General features: G+C 39.2%; 1 protein-coding gene across 4 annotated transcripts in view; it reads left to right on the top strand.

The window, feature by feature from the left end:
* LOC106870340 (uncharacterized) overlaps window positions 1-24,320 on the top strand; it is a 181,922-nt gene that overhangs the window by 106,323 nt on the left and 51,279 nt on the right. For all 4 annotated transcript variants that reach the window (XM_089349157.1, XM_089349159.1, XM_052966373.2 and 1 more), the window contains exons 26-33: window positions 2,389-2,537; window positions 6,183-6,276; window positions 13,087-13,220; window positions 17,265-17,382; window positions 18,464-18,558; window positions 21,799-21,921; window positions 23,232-23,306; window positions 23,950-24,230. In XM_089349157.1, the coding sequence (XP_089205283.1) occupies window positions 2,389-2,537; window positions 6,183-6,276; window positions 13,087-13,220; window positions 17,265-17,382; window positions 18,464-18,558; window positions 21,799-21,921; window positions 23,232-23,306; window positions 23,950-24,230 (1,069 nt within the window). The remainder of the gene's footprint in view (window positions 1-2,388; window positions 2,538-6,182; window positions 6,277-13,086; window positions 13,221-17,264; window positions 17,383-18,463; window positions 18,559-21,798; window positions 21,922-23,231; window positions 23,307-23,949; window positions 24,231-24,320) is intronic.

Here is a 24,320-nt window from a genome sequence, read left to right on the forward strand (position 1 = left end):
TCAATCCAGAATACTTCAGTTCTTTGGTCCTCACATCGCTGGACATTGGCAAACTTCTTTTCTGCTTCGCCCTTGGCTATGTATACCTGTCGCCCAGCCTCCCTTTTGGCTATCTGGTATGGTTCCCTGCTACCCCCACCCTTCCAGGCCAGTTTCTTTGCTCTGATGGCTTTGTCTACCATATTATTCCACCACCACATTACTCTAGGTCCGGAAGGGACTTTGCACCATCCGCAGACTTGGTCTGTGGCACTCAGTAAGCTGTCTCATAAGAATTTCCAGCTACCCTCTATGTCTGAGGACTATAGTTCCTCCTCCCTCTCATCAAACTTCTTAATGAGGATGTCCCTAAATCTCTGACCATGTGAAGGTTCTTTAGCTTCCAAATCCTTCTCTTCTGGAGTGGTCTGCTTCTTGGCATCCTCCTGGTCTCGAGTTGAAAGTCACTAAGGACTAGTCTATGCTGGGGGGTACATTCTTCACTTGGGAGGGTTTTTGTATTTAAGAGCAACCCTGCGTCCCGCTGTCTGGTGAGGATGATATCAATCTGGCTAGCAGAGACCCTGGATTGATAGATTATCAGGTGGCTGTCTGGCTTCCTGAACTTAGTGTTGCAGATTAAAAGGTTACATGCATCACAGAACTCCAGTAGCCTAGTTCCCTCATTGTTCTGGGAACTAATACCATGGTCCCCATGAACACCAGTGAAAATACCAGATTTCTACCCAACATGCCTATTAAAATCTCCAACCACAAAGATGAGGTGATTGCCACTCGTCTTTGAAGTAGCCTGTAGAAAGGTATCATAAAAATGGTCCTTCTGATCATTTGGTAGCCCCGCTTGTGGGGCGTAAGCAGAGATAATTGTAGCTGTGCTGTTCTGCAGGACTAGCCTGAGCTTAAGCACTCTATTGCATACCCTGACAACCTCTATGACCTTATCCACCCATTTCTCCACAAGATGTATGCCTACACCCCTACTCCATCCATGTTACCTTGCCAGAAGACTTTATACCTATGTACCTTGCCTGTGAGGACCCTAGCTGAAGCTCCTCTCCATCTTACCTCTTGTATGCAGCATACATCAGCCCATCTCCTTTCAAGCATCTCTACAATCTCACTAGACCTACCTTTCAATGTACCTACATTGACAGTGCCAACTCTGGAAACTGGGAAGGGAATGTGGTGTGAGGCTTGGGGAGGAGAGATGTTATTCAGCGCCTGAAAAGAAGAGGGAGGTTGTCGTATTCGTTTTTTAGGCATGCTTCACCTGTTCTCACTTCTGACCTGACAACATTCAAGCATTCAAGCGTGTTAAGATTGTTGCCCCTACTGGAGTTAGGGGCATGTGTTAGTGGCGTTGTAAGCATAAGCATTATGGTCATCGAATAATGTAAATTTAAGCGGTGTAGCAAAATATGGATATTCCAATGTTAAATTAGGTAGGGAGTCAGCTAAAACTGGTTGCGTTTGTCCAGGAAGAGGAGGATTGCAGGTATGATGGAAGGTACCACCAGTGGGGAAGGGTTCAGACAGAGAGAGAAGAAACAAGCTCATCCCTACATACACACAAGCGCACCCACACACAGGAACAAGTACACATGGACAGCCGAATAACTTTCTCCTTCACTTGATAAGGCCAAGGAATATTCCTGGGTAGTTGTTGACATGTTTCTAGATGGAACGAAAATGAAACGAAAGATAGCCAGTTAAGTAGGTGGGCAGATAACCTGGTTGCATTTGTCCCAGTAGAGAGAGAGAGAAAGAGAGGAAGAGAGAGTGCAGGTAATATAGGGAACAGCACCAGTGAGGAGGGGAAATTAAGAGAAGCGACATCTGGTAATGGTGGTGACAAATTTCTAGACAGAACAAAACGAAAGATAGCCAGTTAAGTAGGTGGGTGGGTGAGCAGCTGGGCTAGTTGCATTTGTCCCAGGAGAGAGAGAAAGAAAGAGTGCAGGTAATATATAGAGAACAGCCCAGTGAGGAGGAGGGGTTGGGAGAATAGACATCAAGTAATGGTGGTGGGAGGAGAGAGAGATATCTGGTGTAGATGGTGGGAAGATAGAGATATCCAGTATTGGTGGTGGGGGCAGGAAAGGGCAGGCACACCACGAACAAACAAAGTTTAGTTAGGGGACATAGTAAGAGGGATGAAAGTAATGGTAATAAATGGAATCAAACAGACCAAGAAACGAGTAATTATCTTAACGAAATTACATGAGAGACAAAATCAATAATTCATATATATATGTGATTCATCTACAATATCAAACTTTCTGTCTTCTATATAAAGCTAATATTTATCATTACAAATTCATCATCAAACAATGTTCTACTAGTATTCTAAAAATATAAATGTTTTATGGTTCTTTTTTTGTCTTTCAGTTGTACACAAACCAGGCTGATGTACTAGGTCTTGATGAATGCCATTTACATATGCGCAGTATTTATTTTGAGCAAGCTATTTACAAAGAAGATGCTGGTAGACCCCCACCTGGTTATTTTCATGCTTCTCTTGATGATTCAGTTGACAGGTAATGAATTAGTTTATTAACTGATAGTAATATGCTGGAGTGGCTAAACCAACAGAACTGGCAAAGTATGAAGCAAATTGTCAATCACACTGAATGCCTTGCTGTATTAGATTCATCATTTGCACACTGAGTTCAAATCCTACCATGGTCAACTTTGCCTTTCATCTTTTCAGCCTTGATAAAACAAGTACCAATCCAGAGCAGAAAACTGGCTGAAATGTAAGAGCATTGGCCCAGATGTCTTGCAGTAATTTGTTCCACTTCTTTGCATTCTGAGTTCAAATCCTGCCATGGCCTATTTTAATGGGAATGAAATTAATGATATTCTTAAATTTAAATAAATTTTATTTAATTATAAAATCAACAAATTAAATAATAGACTTATAGCTCATTACTAACAACATAATAATAATAAGTGTAGTAGAAATAGCAATACTAGAGAGAGGGATGGTAATAACAGTAAAAGACATACTTAAGGCAACCTGATACAAAGCATTAATACTACCATTCACTATTGAAGGATGATCTATGTCTGCAGACTGCTAAAATTCTTTGAACAGTTAATCATTTTGTTTTTAACCACAAAGAGTTGAAAAGGTCAAGATCTAGGCTATTTTTGGAACAATGACAACACCACATGTATTTTGGCTGGACTTGTATTTTATCTGAACAATGTGGTTGAGTTCACCCTGAAGAAGTGGCAACTAACAATAAGTGCACATAATGATGCAAATTTTGCAGTGTGCCTTGGTTAGTTGCTGCAGAAACATGTGTAGGTGCAGAAATGAAAAAAGTAATTAAATGCTGAATAGAACTAGATATAAATCTCTATTCTCCTTTATTATAAATTCGTTATATTCTCTACTGAAAATGTGCAGTCTCTATAGAGACATATAGATTTACCAATATGAAGATAGACTGAGGTTAGTAAATCAAACTAACTGGAGTTTTTGTACACTCACAGAGGTTAGCCAGCATTAATAACCGGTAAATGTGACTAAGGTACCCACTTGGATTCCATTCCCTACCAACCAAAATTTGGAAATTCATCTTTAATAATATATATATATATCATCATCATCATCATCATCATCATCGTCGTCGTTTAACATCCACTTTCCATGCTGTCATGGGTTGGATAGTTTGACTCAGGGCTGGCAAGCCAGAAGGCTGCACCAGGCTCCAATCTGATCTGGCAGAGTTTCTACAGCTGGATGTCCTTCCTAATGCCAACTACTCTGAGAGCGTAGTGGGTGCTTTTTACATGCCACCGGCACAAGAGCCAGTAAGGTGGTACTGGCATCGACCATGCTTCAGTGGTGCTGTTTATGTGCTACCAGCATAGGACCAGTTAGGTAGCACTGGCATCGAACATACTCGAATGGTGCTCTTTACATGGCACTGGCACAAGTACCAATCAGGCGGTACTGTCATCAGGCATATATATTGTCTGAATTTTATAGTGTTAATTATCCATCATGGCTGGCCTTATCAATCGATTTCATGTGAAATTATATAATGGAGCGTTAGGCAACAAATCAGTTATATAATATATGCTCGTCAGAGATAGCTGACATGGAAGGGGAAAAGGCGATTGCTCTCCACTGTTGCAGGTGGAAAGGAGCACAATCGGTTGGCATTTCCTGTGTAAAGGTGGTAGCATGAAAAAAGTTCCAGGCAAGTCGGTTAAGTTTACTGTTGAGTTGGCAAAAGGAAATTTTGAAGTGGGGAAAGGTTGTATTAAAATTGCGTGGTTTCTCGGGGAGGGGGAGTGCATGGTATGTGTAAAGGATAAAGTTGTGTGGTTTCTTTATATGTTACCGTCTGGTGTGTAATGTGATGCATAAAGTGTAGTGCGTATGGTATGTAATGTATAGTGTGTAAGTGTGTGAGAGTACTGCATGTGTGTTAGTTTATGTGTTGGTTTGTTTATGTGGGGGTACAATATGCATGAGGGTGTGTATACTGGGGTTGGTGGTGGGGGAGTTATTTATCTGCAGGTTGTCTGTCTTATGTGTGTGTGTGTATTTGTGTAGATGGGTATTTTGGTGTGTGTCTTGGTCAATCTCTTTATGCCAGCCCCAAAGGCCTGTTTTCATATTGCATTACCCATTTATGAGCCAGTAGTAACAGCAACAGGACACAATGGACAACCAAACATGTGGAAGTACATGGGGGCAACAGAAGGCCACTTTAGAACCCACTTTAGCAACCACAAGTCCTCTTTTAACATCCCAGAGAAACGGAACACCACAACCCTAGCCAAGCATGTCTGGGCTTTAAAAGAAAAGCACCACAGAATAAAGCATCAAGTGGAAGATCATAGAAAGATGCAAGCCATACTTCAACAGTAGCAGGAAGTGTAGATTATGCCTGGCCAAGAGGAGGGCGATCTTAAAAGGCACCCAATGCCCAGACATTTACCTCAATAGCAGGAGTGAGGTGTTTAATCCTTGTCTACATGAAAGAAAATACATTCTGTCATACTTGCATGACCAGCCATGAATGTAACCATGGGTCCCCTGCCTTGTCATTCCACAATTGACACCTTCCACCAAGGCCCTTGGGGTTGGCATAAAGAGATTGACCAAGACACACACCAAAATACCCATCTGCACAAATACACATACACACCCATAAGACAGACACCCTGCAGATAAACACCCCTCACCAACCCCAGCACATACCCTCTCATGCATATACAAAACAAACCAACACACACGCAGTACTCTTACACACTTACACACTATACATTACATACCATACACACTACACTATATGCATCACATTATACATCATATATTACATCACATTACAAATTACACACCAGACGGTAATATATAAAGAAACCACACAACTTTATCCTTTACACACACCACGCACCCCACTCTGCAGAGAAACCACACAATTTTAATTCAAACTTTCCCCACTTCAAAATTTCCTTTTGTCAACGGCTAACTTAACCAAGGGACATAACTCATAACTGACTTGCCTGGAATTTTTTTCATCCTACCACCTTTACACAGTAAATGCCAACCGGTTGTACTCATTTCCACCTCTAATAGTGGAGAGTGGTTGCCTTTTCCCCTTCCATATCAGCTATCTCTGACAAGCATATATTATATAACTGGTTTGTTGCCTAACATTCGATTATATAATTTCACGCAAAACTGATTGATAAGGCCAGCTGTGATGGATAATTAACACTTTAAAATTCAGACAATCTACCCACTCTACTAACAGTTATATGAGTGCATCTTCTCCCTAACTTATGGCCTCTTAGACGACTCAAGCTGTATATATAGACAGAAAATTGTATTTTGAAAAGACAATATTTTGAAATTTGTAAAGCAGTGAGCTGGCAGAAATGTTAGCACGCCAGCTGAAATGCTTAGCAGTATTCCGTCTGTCTTTATGTTCTGAGTTCAAATTCCGCCAAGGTCGACTTTGCCTTTCATCCTTTCAGGGTCGATAAATTAAGTACCAGTTGCATACTGGAGTCAATCTAATTGATTAGCCCCCTCCCCAAAAAATTCGGGCCTTGTGCCTAGAGTAGAAAAGAATAGAAAAGAATATTTTGAAATTTGTTTAAAACATTAATCTATGAACAATACTAATTATAACAATTTTATATTCTCATTGCAGATATCTTCCCAGAATTTTGAATCTAGCTATTTTAGATTATGACGATGTAAAACCTACTGACTTCAGTTTCTCATCTAATCATTCCATTTGTCAGGTGAGATGTCCTCATGTGTATGTTTGCGTGTGTACATATATTATTTGTTTGTTATTGTTTGTATGAAACTGGGAATTCCACTGTTTTGGGGAGGAAGGACTGGGAGTGATTAGTACAGTATTTAGAGGAGAATAGAATGGAGGGAGCAAGAGAAGAAGGGATTAGGGAGTCAGTAGCAGAGATGGAATGAGACGAACCAGCTCTGAGAAGCAAAAGGCACTGTAGTAGTACTAGAAAAGGCAGAGAGGCCAAAAGTTGGAGTGTATTAGCGAGTGACTCAGTTGGCCATTTTTAGATGTGGTCGAGGATATTTGTGTGCATAACAGCAGCACCAGTCCAGATGTAGGAACAGTACTCCATTTTGTATTTTGACCATCTTTGCAGAAAGTTAACAATTTGTTACAAACACATATTTTATGACCTTGAAATGAAAGTCAGTAAGAAAGTCAATCTTTTCTATGTCAAGGCTATGCATTCAGCAGGAGATTGTGCACTAACCCTTTAACATTCAGACTACTCTGTCAAATGTAATGCTTATTTATTCACATTGGTTGCAATTAATCATGCATTATCTCCGAACTTTAAGATTTTGATGATATGATTGTTTCATTTTTAGAATAACATTGTAAAATAGGTGTGAGAGGCCAGATCTGGCCAGTTTGAATATAAAACAAGTAGAATATTTGGGCCAGATATGGCCAGTTTAAACGCTAAAGTGTTAACCTCAGTGATTATGAACTCTCACATTTGTTGTGACCATGAAAATACTAGGTGAGTGCAGTTTGTATTTAAGGAGGATATGCTAATGTTTTCTTGATACATGCAAAGATTGTGTTTTAGGTGACTAAAGAACAAGAAAAAAAGAAGATTGATGACTTGATTTGTAGACTTTTAAGGTAGTGTTTAACTGTTTAGTGTTTCAACCAGATATATTTTGTCTAAATATTCTACCTGTCTTATGGTGAAACTAAGCCAATTTGGCCTCTCATACCTATTTAACAATGTAATTCTAAAAATAAACAATCACAACATCAAAATCTCAATGTTACGAGATGTTGTATGATTAATTTAAAACAATTTGAATAAATAAGCATTACATTTGACAAATAATCTCAATGCTACAGGGTTAAAGTGATGGCCTTCCAGAGATTACAGTGATGGGAAAAAGCCTCCCTGTTTTTAGGGGTGGATGACTTGCTCCAAGCATTGTAGGCTGTATTCTTTGCCTGGTGAATCTCTTAAAGGATTTTGGGCTCTGAGTTTTGGTCTCCCACCTTGCTGTTCATGATGACTTGGTGGTGAAGCCAAGGATAGTTAACAAAGAACAGGTGGAGCTTTGCTATATGATGTTTTGGTACAACTGATTTGGTTCTGCCTACTTGGTGTTGCTGATTTAACTCTTAACTGATTTAATCTCAGCTGTTTTGTCCCACAAATCCTTTATGTGCCTCGAAAATTTCTGTTATGTGAAAGAAGATAACTTCATTTTAACTATTCCAGTTGATTATATTCTTTCTCTCTCTTTCTCTCTCTCTCTCTCTCTCTCTCTCTCTCTCTCTCTCTCTCTCTCTCTCTCTCATACACTCACTCTCTCTCTCACATACACACACATGCGCTATATATATATGTGTGTGTGTGTTTTCTTTATGCTTGTGGTGTTATGGGCTGTGATGAGCTATGTGTTGTGGTGGAGAGGGGGAGGCAAACAGAGGTGAAGCCAAACCGGAAGGGTCAGATCGGAAGTGTCAGATCGGAAGTCGGTGACACTCGGTCGAAGGCTAGCACGTGGGGCCAGTTAGAAAACAGCGACGTTACGAGAAAGACGTGTTCTGATTAGGAGCGATCGTGTACCCCGCTGCGGTCGGCAAGGTAAGGTCCAATGCTTCGTTCTGTCCTTTTGCTTCTTGTTGTCTTCTTCCTCCATCACACCACAAGCTATTTCGGCCCATAAGCAAAAAAAAAAATTATGAGTGTAGTCCGGATTGCTAGTGATATAATTAAGCCGTTTTGCGGCGACACGGACGTAGTCGCATGGCTAAAGAAGATGAAGCTGGTCGCGAAGCTCCAAGGGATATGCGACTTGGCAAGTTTTCTACCGCTCTACTTAGATGGTCCAGCGTTGGCACTATTTTTAGAGATGGAAGAGAGGGACCAAGTTAGCGTGGAGAAAATAGAAATCCGCTTGATGGAGGCCTTCGCAGAAGGAATGTTCGAGGCGTACGCTCGCCTGGGGAGAGCGAAGTGGACCGGCGAACAGGTTGACGTGTTTGCCAACGAACTTAGGAGGTTGGCTAGATTGGTGGGGTACGAGGGAAGAATCGCTGGATCAAACGGTAAAGTTGGCGTTTGTGACTGGGTTTCCTGACCACCTGTTGGTCGAATTGCAGAAACTGCCGGACGTGAGTACCATGCCCATGGCGGATATAATATCGAGAGCTCGTATGCTAGTTTCCTGTTGTAGGTCATCACCGCTGGCAGCAGCGGCGACAGCAAAAGGTGGCCGGCCAAGGAGTGGCAGAGAGGGGTCGAACAAGGAACGTGCGCGACCATTCAAAGGACAGTGTTTTCGGTGTCAGGGCCCGCACATGGTGCGAGACTGTAAGTTACCTAAGCCTGAGGTCATCTGCTACCGTTGTCGTGAAATGGGGCATATAGCCAGCGAATGTCTGCAAGGAAACGGTCTAAGGGAGACTACTGCGCCAGCGGTCTCCCTTTCAGATAATTAACGGCGCAATTTTTTCTACCCGTTGTTGATGTGCTAGTGGATGGGAAGATGTCGCGTGCCCTTGTGGACATGGGCTGTACAATGACCCTGATGACTCCGGGAGTGGTAGAGACGTGGAGTGGAGAAAGCAGTGTGAGGGCAGTTGACGGAAGAGAGGTACGCTGTGAAGGCATTACTGACGTGCAGATTGAGGTGCAGGGAGCAAAGCTAACACTGCAAGCAATTGTAGTCGGCCGCTTGGTGGATGAGATTGACGTGGTATTGGGGATGGACGCCATCAACCGTGTTGGTGGCGTTAGGATTGCAGGAGATGAGGTCACGTTCGGAAGCGTGGGGGCATCGTGCGCCGTGAGTCGGGACCGCCAGGGAGAGCAGAGCCCAGTCGAGGACAGCGACGCTTACACCATCGAAGACAAAGATTTTCAGGCGGCATTTGATGGTCGGAGGTGGACGATAGAGTGGTGATGGAAGGACGAGCCTCCACTACTAAAGAACAGGGTGAGTTCAACGAGGAGGTAGAGAGATGGATCAAGGAAGGAGTCCTTGTCCCGTGGAAAGAGGAGGTGGTGAGTGGAGTGCTGCCTCTGATGGCGGTGGTGCAGCCGACGAAAGGAAAAGTCAGACCGGTGCTGGACTTTAGGGAGCTGAACGACCATATATCATGCCACACGGGAGGCGAGGCAACGGACGTTTGCGGTGAGATGTTACGTGTGTGGAGACAGTCGACCAAGGCAGCGACGATCGTCGACTTGAAGTCGGCATATTTGCAGCTCCATGTGAGTGACAAGCTGTGGTGATACCAGCTGGTGCGGTACAAGGGCCGGACGTACTGTTTAACCAGGCTGGGTTTCGGGCTGAATTCCGCTCCAAAAATTATGGCGATGGTGCTCAAGTCCATCCTAGGGAAAGAGGAGAGGATAAGGAAGGCCACCAGTTCCTACATCGACGACATTTTGGTTGACGAGACTGTAGTGCCAGCCACCAAGGTAGTGAGACACCTGGAGTGGTTCGGGCTGATTGCGAAGCCGCCTGAGTCGATGGTGGGGGGGCGGGGGGAGCTGCGCTGGGGCTGAAGCTACAAAAAGACAGATCGGGCGAGCTGGTGTTCCGGAGAGGAAACGAGATCCCTGAACTGGGCACCAGCGTGAGTAGGCGGGAACTGTTCTCGGTGTGCGGGAAGCTGGTGGGACATTACCCAGTTGCAGGATGGCTTCGGACAGCATGTAGCTTCATCAAGAGACGAGCCGAAGGAGCAAAGTGGAATGACAGAGTTGGGGAGAAAATGACCGACATGATGCAGGAAGTCTTGGTCAGAGTGAGAGCAGAGGATCCAGTGAGGGGCAGTTGGTATGTTCCCAAATCAAAGAGTGGGATCGTTTGGTGTGACGCCAGTAGCATCGCAATTGGGAGGCACCGTGGTGGAAGATGCAGCCTGGCTCAGGAAGATCGATGACTGCAACCATATCAACGTGGCGGAGTTGGATGCCGTGCTGAAGGGGGTGAACCTGGCCTTGAAGTGGGGGCTGTGCACCATCGAGATTAGAACCGATTCGGCCACTGTGCTTGGTTGGGTGACGACAGTCCTCACCGATGAGCGGAGGGTGCGAACCAAAGGGGCTGCGGAGATGCTGGTAAAGCGCCGATTGGGAATATTGCGGGAGCTAACCGCTGAGTTCGATCTGGAGCTGAGCGTAATCTTTGTGCCTTCCGAAAAGAACAGGGCAGACGTCCTAACCAGGGTAAAGCGAGCTTGGTTGCAGGTGCCAGAGGATGCGGAACGGGCTGTGGCTGCAGTATGCTGTCTGAGTGACTCGGAGTTGAGGAGACTGCATACCATGCATCACATGGGAGTGGACAGGACATTGTTCCTCGCCAGGAAAGTTGACTCCGAGGTAACGAGGCGGAGCGTGCAGAGAGTGGTTAGCAGCTGTGACAGGTGCCAGTCTATTGACCCTGCTCCGGGCGTACATGAGGCAGGAAGTATTCCAGTGGCCCACAACTGGAAACAACTGGCAGTGGACGTAACACACTACCGGCAGGGGCGTACCTCTCAATGGTTGACTGCGGACTGGGGCGGATGGCCATATGGAGGGAAATGAAGATGGGGACTGCAGAGGAAATCGCAGGAGTGTTAAATGGGATATTCCTGGAACGAGGCCCCGTGGATGAGCTGCTGCTGGATAATGGCACTGCATTTCGCTCGGAGGTGCTGAAAGAAATGCTTGACAGGTGGCAGGTCAGCCGCTTCTTCAGGGCGGCATACCGGCCAAGTGGAAATGGAGTGGTGGAAAGGCATCATCGTACCATCAAGACCATGGCAGAGAGGGGCCACATTTCACCAATCGAGGCCGTATTTTGGTACAATATGTCGCCCAGGTCAGGACAGGCTGAGGAGTCGGTGCCACACAGGGCAATATTCAGGTACGAGTGGAGGCACCCGTGTATTGCATCAATGCGACTCCGGAGAGAAGAAGAGCACACCCTCGTGCAGATTGGGGAAGAAGTTTGGGTAAAACCCCCAAGTGCACGGTACACATCACAGTACAGTCCCAGGGTCGCACAGCGACCACAGAGGGAGCGGTACCCTCCTCCCTGGTTGGCTGATTATGAAACCAATTAAGATAGTTCAGGAGCGAGGAGTGAGTGGGAGAGCCGGTTGAATGATCTATAGATCAGGGGGGGGGGGGGGCGTGTGGTGTTATGGGCTGTGATGAGCTATGTGTTGTGGTGGAGAGGGGTGAGGCAAACAGAGGTGAAGCCAGACTGGAAGGGCCAGACCGGAAGGGTCAGATCGGAAGTGTCAGATCGGAAGTCGGCGACACGCGGTCGAAGGCTAGCATGTGGGGCCAGTGAGAAAACAGCGACGTTACAAGAAAGACGTGTTCTGATTAGGAGCGATCGTGTACCCCGCTGCGGTCGGCAAGGTAAGGTCCAACGCTTCATTCTGTCCTTTTGCTTCTTGTTGTCTTCTTCCTCCATCACACCACAATGCTTATGTGAAGAGGAGATGCATTTGTAACAGTTTTTCTTGCTTTCTCTCTCTCTTTTTCTCTCTCTCTCTTTCTCTGCTTATGTGTGTGGGCATATTTCTCTATTTGTATGTATGTGTTTTTTCTCTAATGTGTACGTGAAGAGAGAACATGTTTGGAGTAGCTGAGGTTAGTTAATGTTTCTCTCATTTTCTTGCTCTCTGTGCTTAAGTGTATGGGCATATTCCTTCATTTGTGTATATGTGTATGTGTTTTATTTCTATTTGCATATGTGAAAAGGGGACACATTTGTAGCAGTTGTACTAAAAAGTACTGGCGCTATAAAAGCCATTACCAAAATGGGCACAGTATTCAGTCAACTGTGCCTAACTACTAGTGTCCAAGTGGCTGTGTCCAGCTGTTCAATTCCATGGAGTTTGTCTAGTCAACTGACTTGAGTTCCCTAAAGTCCAGGAAATGAAGGTGTTGTATTGTAGGTGATGTATGCCAGGTTATCATGATAAGGCAGCAATATCTAGCACCTGCACATCTAAATGAAAGAACATATCGACACACAGACCTGTCAATTAAAAAATTACTTGGATAAATACTAGAGCCAGCATTACTGTTACTATCAGAGCCTCAAATTGAAATGCTGCAAAATGGTGGATTAAGGAGGCAAACCTCATCCAACCCACCATCAATAGCTAACAGGACTTGTACAAATCACATAGGCTAAACTAGCCACTCTCACTGGTCCTTCCCCTACAACACAAAATACAAATGTACTCTCTTTGCACTTCACACAGGCATGGTTTCTTGACTTATTGACAAAGAACTCTGCAAACCCTATGCAACATAAAATATAACCCCAATAACTCTTAAAGTTCACACATATGTCATTTTTACCCTACCATTCAGACACAGATCTCTGACAAGCTAAGACATCTCTTCTATCTTCTCCACTCTTTGACTAAGGTCATTTCTACTTGAAATAATCAAGATAATTAAATGTCTTAAGGTAAAATTGGATCTGTATTCTTATTTGTAATTTATTCTCAGCTGCTTCGCCATGGCTTTTTAAAGTTTATATATCAATGTATACGTTTTTATTAGCTACTAACTGACGAGGGATTAAAGAAAATGCAGCTGGTTTTAAAGTGTCAACTTTGTCATCTACATGCTATGGTTGCTTCAATTCTGCAAGTTTCCAATTGTAACGATTTAACTTCCATTCAGGAAAAATCTGAGTGAGTAATTCATTCTTCTCACTGCTGTATCTCAAACACTTCTTCAACTTATAATCTTTTTTTACAGCACTTTTCACATTCCCATATATGTTACTTTTAAGGGAAAAATGGATCAATTTAGCAATTTTCTATACTCCAAGAGACTGACATTTATTTGTGTGAATATATAGAAAATATGTGGAATCCACAGAGAACAGTAAAACTAAGTTGAAATTTATTCAGGATAGAAATGGTGTTTTAGGCCTACCACAGATAACCATTTTAGAGCCAATAGCATGAGAAAATGCACCCAGTCTATGTTGTAAAGTGGTTGAGATTCAGCCATAAACCCTATACCAAAAGATGCACATGATAGACACAAAAACAAGGATTGGTACTTTTTTTCAGTTGTGTTTTATGTTATATGATGATGCTATATGTTTATGCATATATCTTATATCAGGAATAATTGCATTGGCTACAGTGAAATTTCTATTGGTAGCTTATAAAGAAAACTATTCCAGTGATACTTTAAGACATATAAAGCAAGTAAAAACTTTTACTGTGTCTGAAAATATCATTGACTAAAGTCATGTTGCCTGCAAAAATGTATGTATACAATTCCTGTGCCCTTTTTTCAGTGATATTTCTAAATAGCTATGTGTTTCACTTGTACTGAGAAGAATTCTTAGAATATCTTTATACAAAGGGTAGTTTGTGTGTATGACTCAATGTACCTCATTTTAAAGATTGAACCAATTGGATCATGTTTATATTTTTCTGATTTTTCTTTTACTGTATTGATCTATTGTCACAATGTGTTAGTTTTAATACAAATCTAAATCAAACTACTCTTCAAGTTTACATAGTTGTGCATCTTCCAATTATCTATCTTTTATCTTTTACTTGTTTCAGTTATTATTCTGTGGTCATGCTGGGGCACTGCCTTGAAGAATTTTAGTTGAACAAATCAATCCCTGTACTTTTTTTTAAAGCTTGGTATTCTATTGGTTTCTTTCCCTGAATTGCTAAGTTACAGGGATGTAAACACATCACTACCAGTTGTCAAGCAGTGGTAGGAGATAAACACAAACATAAAAGTGTGCATGGACACACACACACACACACACACACACACACACACATACTAGTAGTAATACCCATTGTTGCTCGGGTAATTACTTTTACTGTTTCTTGAGCCGAGAAGCTAGAAAAATGGGTATATCATATAGAAGAATAGCTTTACAGAATTCAGTTGACTTCCATGGCACTGAAAAGGCTGCAGGTCAAGTGGAACATCACTGTTCATATAGAAAAAGCATTGCGTGTCGTGCGTTTGTTTGGTGTTTGTTTTTTGACAGTCTTTTATTAATGCTAATTTTTTTGATTAGGAATATCAGTAAGTTATAGTGAAATGAAATTGCAAATGTTGTGTCAGTGCACAATTAGTGTTTTACCATTGCATAATTAGGAGATATAGAAAAAGCATTGCACGTCATGCGTTTGTTTGGTGTTTGTTTTTTGACAGTCTAGTTTTAGCAGACATTTTTTTGATTAGGAATATCAGTAAGTAATAGTGAAATGAAATTACAAATGCTGTGTCCTGTCAGTGTTAGTGCTGAAATTCCAATGCTATATTACATGAATGGAAGGCAAAGCAACAGTAAGTAATAGTCCAATGAAATTACAAATGCTGTCTCCTGTTAGTTGGATTTAAGTTTACTCGTCCTGTATGTGTGTATTATATAAGAGAAAACATGTAATAATTGAAGTAGTAAAAAGATGGATTTCATCTATGAACTTCTGTTTGTTGTTCAAGTTGCAATCCAGCAACTTTTAGTGTTTGATCCTGACTTTTATTAATGCTCATATCAGAACCGAGAAGCTAGAAAAATGGATATATCATATAGAAGAACAAATTTACAGAATCCAGGTGACTGTGATGGCACTAAAAAGGCTACAGGTTAAGTGAAATATCCATTTGTCACTGTTCCTTCTGACATTTGGATAGGCGGTATATCATGAATGAAGCTACAAGAATAGCTGTATCATATAGAAGAATAGCTTTAGGGAATCCAGTTGACTGTGCAATGGCACTGAGAAGGCCACAGGGGATGTGGAAGACCCATTTGTCATGGTTGCTTTTGACATTTGAATAGGTCATATACCCAAGAAGAATTGAAAGATTCAGTTTTGAATCTGAACCAGGGTGAGACTACGACTACAGATTAAAGTTTGCACGTGTCTCATCTTCATTTTCTGCTGCACATCATGCATTTGTTTGGTGTTCGTTTTTTGATGGTCCTTTTTTAGGAGATATTTTTTTGATTAGGAATATCAGTATGTAATAATTAAATGAAATTAAAAATGCTGTGTCCTGTCAATGTTAGTGCTGAAATTCCGATGCTATATTACAGGAATGGAAGGCAAAGCAACAGTAAGTAATAGTCCATTGAAATTACAAATGCTGTCTCCTGTTAGTTGGATTTAGGTTTACTCGTCTTGTATGTGTATATTATATAAGAAAAAAATATGTAATAATTGAAGTAGAAAAAAATGGATTTCATCTACAAACTTCTGTTTGTTGTTCAAGCTGCAATCCAGCAACTTTTAGTGTTTGACCCTGACTTTTATTAATGCTCAAAGCAAAAGAAAGTGGGATAGGAAACTGTAAGGGGTTAAATTTGAAGAGGACATTAGATGGTATAACTGGTATGTGAGAAAAGAAGACAGTGTCACGTTTACCACAACAAGTGAGAATATTTGCCTCAATGCAGTTTGTCATAAGTTTGTGCACAATTAGTGTTGCCTCCCTTGATCCATTTACTTTCACTTTATGGGACAAACAAACACACAAATGGACAGAATCTCTCTTTTATACATATAAATATATAAAATATGTACGATGGGTTTCTTTCAATTTCCACCTACTAAATCCACTTACATGGCTTTGATCAGCCCAAGGCTACAGTAGAAAACTTTGCCTAGGTGCCATGCAGTGGGACTGAACCCAGAGCCATGTGGTTGGGAAGCAAACTTCTTACCATATAGTCATACCTGCACCTATATATATATAGGATTTCTAATTATTTTCAATTTAAACATGTTTAAGACGTGAAAATTGGATGAAAGGAATTCTGCTTTCTATCATGCATGTAGCTATTGGCATTGATGTTAGTGGCTTTATTATGGCTATTTCATGATATATAGCAGTTCTAATGTTACAGATACTCTGGCTTCTGGGAAGGAATAGTTCTGATATACCTCTGACTCTTATATTGCAAGTGTTTATGTTTGTGTCATAGTTTAGTAAATGTTTCATCTCAAAGACATTGAAAGGCCATAGTAATGAAAGGTTTTGTGATTATTGATAATAAAATTGTTGATGGATCTAGCAGAGATTATAGTTGTTTGTTTTTGGGGGTTTTTTTCAGGATCTACACTGATGTCATAGATGTAGATTCTGAAACAATTGCCTATTGTAATTTTATAATTCTACAAAAACCAATTCTACAAAACCAACATCTGCCCTAGTTTAGTTAAATAGTTAAGCAACAAAATTTTGCTTCAAAACTTTGTATGACCTTTTAAATACCATAATTTGTTATCTAATACATACTTTATATCTATATCATACGTACACTTTATTTAACAGTTTCAATTACAATTAAAGCAAAAAAAAAATTCAGCATTTTATTCCTATAGGATACATATTTCCATTGCCATGATAGATCGTTGACCAGACCATTCAATTTTTTTTCTCCGTGTTTTTCTCCTTGTTTTCTCCATATTCTTTCTGTTGAAGAGCGTAGCTCGAAACATTAAAGACTTTCTGTATTCCCGAGCATCAAACTAATACATCCTTTTGTTGTTTACACCACCTGTCCTCGTCTGTTGTTGTTTTTTTTTCGTACATTCTCCTACATTAATAATATATTGTTTTTGTATTTTCCCTTTACTTCAGTTGTATCTAAATTAAATGTTCTATTCATGTATTATCATATTTGTTAATTTGTCATGTATTATTGTATTATTATATTGTAACTTACTGTACTATTCCCTTAGTCAAAGGAATCTATTGCAACCCAGTGAGAAAACTAGTAAACTGAGTGAATCCAAAACTAATGTTACTACTCAGAAAACTGTCTTTCCTGAATCATTTATCTCTGTCCAGTTTATCAAGGTAACATTTTTTTGTTCCATATTGCTTTGTACATGTCTAATGTTTTAGATATCTTGTCAAAAACCTTTTTAAAAATTGAGGAAAGCCAACAAATATTAAAATTTTGAAAACTTCTGTCTTGGAAAGTTTTCTTTAATCATTTTTAAAACATGAAAGCTTTTTTCATTATTTTGGATATTGGATCATTGATGAAGTATTTTCTCTTATATTTTGAGTCTCAGATGTCACAGTCTTTGACAAATTTCTTCACTTTTCTTCACCCAGTTGTTATCTGTATTCAAACACAACTGAATATATTTTGTTTAGATTATTATTTTATGACAATTTTGATTAAGAAACTTATTTAAGAGACAGTTATAAAGGAATATCAAAAGGATGCTTTGATTTTTACCAACTTATATATTTTTGATTATTACAATAAAATTGAATATATTTTATATTATATAGTTTGTATGATTTTAAAATATAGAAATTGTTATAATTTTAGAAGTTAGTGTTTGTCCTCTATTAGTATATAAACTAAGTTCCTCCAATTTTCTAGTCATTTCTCTAATTACATGTGCATATTGTGTATCTTCATTACATATTAATAATGACTTTATAAAGTTTGAGAGCTTGTCTGTAAATCCAGTAATAAATGGCATCTTTACCAATCCACAACTTTAAACAAGAAGTTTTCAATGTTTCTGTTTTGATTCTATATCTTCTGTATTTTGAGTATCTCACAATAAGAATTAAGCATAAATCACTATTAGAAAGTATATTTATGGCAAAGTATGATTATTAATTAAAATTAATGTTGTGGTTTTTTTTATTACCATTTATGAATAACTAGGTAGTTGAATCTAAAGCTTCAAATTATTGTTACTGACAAAATTTTCTAATAATCTTTCTCAAGCTATACAATATTTTCTCTGTGTAATTTCATATGCTTTGAAGATTCTAAATGTACAGATAATTCTTGAATTGGTTTCAGTTTATTAATGTTATCCATTCTATTTCTGTTGCATTTATTTTAAAGCTCTACTCACTCACCAATATATCACTTTTGTGATCATTTTGCTTCTTGTCTACTTCTTAGACTTCATTTCGAGACATTATGCTGAATAAGTATACCAAGAAAATAAAATCAGCGCCTCATTTCAGTGAATCAAGTGAATTTACTCAATTTAAACAGTTTGTATTTTTAATTTCTTGACTCAAAGTTTAATTTTTTATTTACTTTTATTATTTCATGATTGTATATTCCCAATATTAACAGTCAATAAACTAGAATACTAAGTGACTTGAACAGTGTAAGCTGCTTTCCTTCAAAGCAAAGATCTTTTTTCTATTTTCTATAGAAGAATCACAATTACTCAAGTTGATGGTATCAAACTATAGACCAATAAGTTAATAGTTTGCATTATGCCACAGGTGCTGCATTCTTTCTCATGTCTAAGATATTTAACTTACTGGTCAGTCTATCTTATTATAAAAGTGGGTAACTTTATAATTAAGGTTTCATCTGATGATTGTACTGAGTTAACATTTTCCTATGGTTCTGGACAAGTCAGTGTCATTCTCAAATAAAAGACCCCAGTTGTTTGGGTCAGTCTTGGCACTGAAACTAGACTCTGGTTCTAATTCAATGTGTTTGATGGCTGATATGTAACTCTCCATTCTTTAGGAGAAGTCCTTCTTGACAAATGGTGATGTCTCCCCATCTTTCTCATTAATAACTTCTCTTATGACTGATAAGGCTAATCATGAAGTCACAATGATGAAAAAAACCTGTGTCAAGAACTTCTTTGAAATGATGAAGATACATCAACTCCAACCACCTGTACTTAGCCTTCAAGAAAATGTCCCTATGAAAAGCAGAATGTCCAGGGTGCTAGGTGTCATGCCAGTAGCAGTAAGCTGTCGGTTCCTTCATATATGCCACTGTCTTGAAGTCATTATTTCATATCAAATTAGGTCTTCAAACCAGCCCACTTGGCACTCTGTCAGCTAGATACAAATAAGTTCACTACTTAAAACATAGAATACAAGGATTCAGAAGAAAGACTGCAAAATATTTTGTCCAACACTTTCACATTTCCTTGAGTTCACTACACCAGAATCTGGTACTTTATGTTATCAGTGCTGAAAGGAGGGAAGATGGAGTTGACTTTAGTGGGATTTGAATTCAAAATACAATGAGTTAGAACAAATCCACCAACAACTGATTATCCACAAGGGATTCTACAATGGTGACATTCTTCAGAAAATATATAAAGTGATTTTAGAATAGACTGTCTTTTCAAGAGTGGTGAGGCTGATACATCAGTCTCACTATTCTTGAAAAGAGAGCCTCTTCTAAAATGCACAATTTGAACAAATATAGGTTTATGATGGGATGAAAGACACCAGTAGAAAGGAAGTTTCAGAGAGCTTCAGTAATGGAGAAGGAGTTCTAGGAAAACTATTTTTGTAGGAATCTGGGATTTGGTTCATGGTTAGAATGACAAAAGAATGAAAGAGAAATGTGTCAGGTGGAGCCTGTTTAGAAGAAATTTGCAGCTAACTTTATCAGAGATGCCAGGGTTATTATAGTCATAGTGATGCAGAGGGAAGAAATGACAATTCTGTAAATAAGTGATTGTAATATTTTGGTGAGTAACCTTTTCAATTATTTGAATGGTTTTCTTGTTGATGAAATCTAGATTTTTCATGTACATAACTACAACACTGTTCAAGATTTGGCAGCAGTACTCCTGTGTGGTAATTCTTGATCTTCATTGATAGACAGGATAAAGTATTTTCTGGTTCTGACAAGAAAGCCTAGTTTATGTGATCTAGTTTTGGCAGTGAGATTGCAATGAGAGATCATTATAATTTGTGAAGACAGAAATATTTATAGTGACTTAAAGGATTTTGTGTATGTGTTGTTCTTGTGTAAAGAATGTTATACAAGAGTAATTGTGTCTTTGTGTTGTTGGAGGAAATTAAGTTGTGATTCTATTGAAGAATGCTTTTGTGGTATATATTTATAAAGGACTTTGATGTGGAACATTAAGTGTATAGTTTGTGAGTGGATGATTCATGTGTGTAGAAAGCAAATGGAAGAATGAGATATTAAAAATAAAAAAAAATAATCATTAATGTCGAAAAGGGAAAGCAATGGAAATAACCCAAGTCAGTAGATTATGGTTTGGAAGAGCACTGTAAGCAGGTAGCACAATGATGTAGTTGGACAGGAAATTATCAATCCAAGAGTGAAGAGGCACTTGGGATTTATATGCAAGCAAGACATAGTTATGTAAAGGAAAGGAAAACACGAGTAAATAGATAGAAAATTATGGAGAGCAGACAGAAGGAGAGAGTGAAAGGGAGAGAGAGTGAAAGGGGAAGAGAGAGAGAGAGAAAGAGAGAGAGAGAAAGAGAGAGAGAGAGAGAGAGAGAGAGAGAAGGCTTAATGAGAGACTGAATTGGAGATGACTTCTTTGGCCAAGCAGGCATTTTCACTGCCTTATCCTATAGACTATAGTACACAAGTTACCTTTTTCAAAAATTTATTTATGACAAGTGAAGTTGAATGGAGCATCAATACTAACCTGTCATTGTTACATTGTTTCACAGAGTAATTTTGTAGGTACATTTCTCCATTTAAGAATGTTTAATATCGAAGGAACCTGTGGAAGAGGTAGACCCAGGAAGACATGGGATAAGGTGGTGAAGCATGATCTTCAAATGTTGGGTCACACAGAGGCAATGACTAGTGATCAAGACTTTTGGTGATATGCCATACTTGAAAAGACCCACCAGCCAAATGAAATAATAGGTGTGGCCAATGCTGGTGTCACATAATTGGCACATAAAAAGCACCTTTCAAGCATTGGGCCTCATGAAATCGTAGTCATAGCAAATACTGGTGTCATGCAACTGGCATCCATATCAGTGGCACATAAAAGCACCCATGACACTCTCAGAGTGATTGGTATTAGGAAGAGCATCTAGCTGTAGAAACCATGCCAAATCAGACTAGAGTTGGTGCAGCCCCTCAGCTAATCAGCCTTGGTCAAACCATTCAAATCCATGCCCGCATAGACAACAGACATTAGATGATGATGATGACGGTATCATCTATATTAGTCTGAAATATCCTATCTCTTTTTGAAATATTATCATGGTCTCTCTCTCTCTCTCTCTCTCTCTCTCTCTCTCTCTCTCTCTCTCTCTCTCTCTCTCTCTCCCTCCTCTCTCTCTCTCTCTCTCTCTCTCTCTCTCTCTCTCTCTCTCTCTCTCTCTCTCTCTCATGAACACACACATTGGCAAAGACATTTTTCATAACCTTCTCTTTCTGACTTAAACTTTTCAATGTTTCCAAAGAGATATTTCCAGGTTGTCATTTTGTTTTAATTTATATTTCTCAATAATATATTCGACATACAGTGATCTTATATCTGAAGCATGCAATAATACAGCAACGAACATATCGCAGTATTTACTGAGAAGTCAAATTATTGGAATCTATAAATATATCATGCAGGCATTGGATGACTTTCCATCAATAAGGTAATTAAACAAGTTGTTTTTGCACAAAGTTTTTGATGAAAAGTCAATCTAAGAACAAAAAAGGTTGAAAAACTTGAAAGATTGGATGAAGCCAGTGATAGAATAGAAATTAGATTTACAGAAAATGGAAGAAGTTTAGTGAATTTCGATGACTGAGGATTTATTTTCCTTTTTCTTCAAAGATAAACTGTATGTAACATGTGAAAATGTGAAAACGTTTTCCTCTAACCACTTCAATAGGCACAGGTGTGGCTGTGTGGTAAGAAGTTTGCTTCCCAGCCACATGATTCTGGGTTCAGTCCCACTGCATGGGACCTTGGGCAAGTGTCTTCTACTATAGTAAGAAACTTTAAAAGCTGAACCGTCCTCATGTTAATATTTCAGCCCTTAGCACTTTACACTCTAAGGATGTTGGGCTACATCCAGATAATAACTCCTGGATTCCCCTCTGCTGTCACATTCTCTGCTACTGTCTGCATAGTAATCCTCCTAAGTGGTTAAGGTACCCTGGGGCCAAGGTACCTTGGGTGTCATAATCACTTCAGTATCAAATGGCAGTTAAACGTAGGGTAAGTTATAACTTCTGAAATACACTTCCATTCTTCTTTGACCATATTAAGTTGGAACTCTTCTCAGTTACTTTCACCAATGCATTATGAGCCCTGGTTCTCTTTTTCCCAGAAATTGAGAGTCATTTCATGTGATTATAGGCAGCTTTGCCTATAATCCCTCTCGTTCCCACTTCTATGACAAGGACTTAACCAGATTTCCCCCTATCTAATGGCTAAACTGCCATATTTTTCAGTCTTGTAGATGTGGGTGTCCTCCAGTCTGCTGTTATATTCATGTGAGATCAATCAGAACCACTTGTTTTGATGAAAGTGAGTTGAGTACAATGTCTAGTCTCATACCACTCTTGTTGATAATGCTGGATGATTTTTCCACTTTGGAAAGTCTGCTGTGCACTCTATCATCCACTCCATCCAGTAGACCCTGCTTCCATGACCCACTTGGTACAGCAGTTCCAAGCCACAATTTTTTTTACCTCTGCTGTATAGAACATTGATGGAACTTCCAATGGTATCATCATTTCTCTTGCAGTACAAAATCATATGTAAGATCTCTTTAAGCACTTGATTTTATACATATACTTAACCAACATATAGCAGCATAGAAAATAAAATAATGTTTAAATGAATTTGACTATAACGGTGAACATAATAATCAGATTAATATAATTGAAAAACCTAAGGTATATAGTTAATCTGTTGGTAAATTTCTGTCTAAAGTGATTGTACTTACTTTTACAGGGATACTTTCTTCACAGTTGGTATTTACATAGTTGGTGATGGCCCAAATGATTCATATATAGACAGGAGGAAAAGGTAATATCAATTTTTGATATTTCTCTCTTATGATTTCAACTTTGCATTTCATTTGGATTTTTGTTAATGTTGTTACCTGTCAGTGAAAGCTTATAAAAGAACCCTGTAACATTAACTAAAAAGTGATTTGAAGTAAATGAAACTGTTAACCAGAAAACCAGAAAATGCATATTGTTTTTAGTTAACTTGAACTTGTAAATTTTCATTTTACTAAATCTGAAGTTAATTTGAAATTAAGTCTTGAAATTATGTTCAGCTCATACCAGCATCAAAAAAAGATGATAGTGATAGTGGTGTTCTTGTTGTTGGTATTTGTGGGAGGGGGGATAATGATGACAGCACTTGAACTAGTTCAAATGAAGAACAGGTTTCTTTTCATTTTTTTTGTTTTAATTTTTGTCCTATTTAAAGATTGTAAAGCAGAGGGCAAAATTCAAAATGTTTTAATATTTTTAACTTTAAAATGTTTAAACTTTTAACTGTTCATTATGCTTTTGTAGCAACATCCCAAACAGACAATTTTGGTACTGTATTTTATATTCTCGCTGTTTTATCAGCTGTTTATTTATAAAATTTCTCAATATCCCAAATAAAATTCATATCTAAATTCAAAATAATTCCATCCTATCTGTTTGTCTTGTAGTGAACTGAACATAGAAGCCGATGATAAAGTCATGTCTCCAGATGGACACGAGGTGGTCAATATATGGTATTTACCTCACTGCACTGAAATACTAGGAATGTTCAGTATATTGAGGGATGAAGCCTGCATCGAAGCTTTAACTTACCTCCTACGGATTGTCTCAGCTCTGCATGATATTTTACAATATCTGTTTGGACACTACCGACTTGGAAATCGAAGATCCTTAATATTTGCTGCACATGCTGATGCCTCAGCAACATGGGGTGGATTAGAAGGAATAAGTAAAAATAGATTTCTATTGTTCTTTATTATCAGTCTTTTTTTTTCTTTTATTTCTCTTTGTCTTTCTTTATCTCTGTTTTCATTGTCTT

Source organism: Octopus bimaculoides, chromosome 3 (genome assembly GCF_046866305.1).
Source record: "Octopus bimaculoides isolate indiv1 chromosome 3, ASM4686630v1, whole genome shotgun sequence".
Lineage (NCBI taxonomy): Eukaryota > Metazoa > Mollusca > Cephalopoda > Octopoda > Octopodidae > Octopus > Octopus bimaculoides.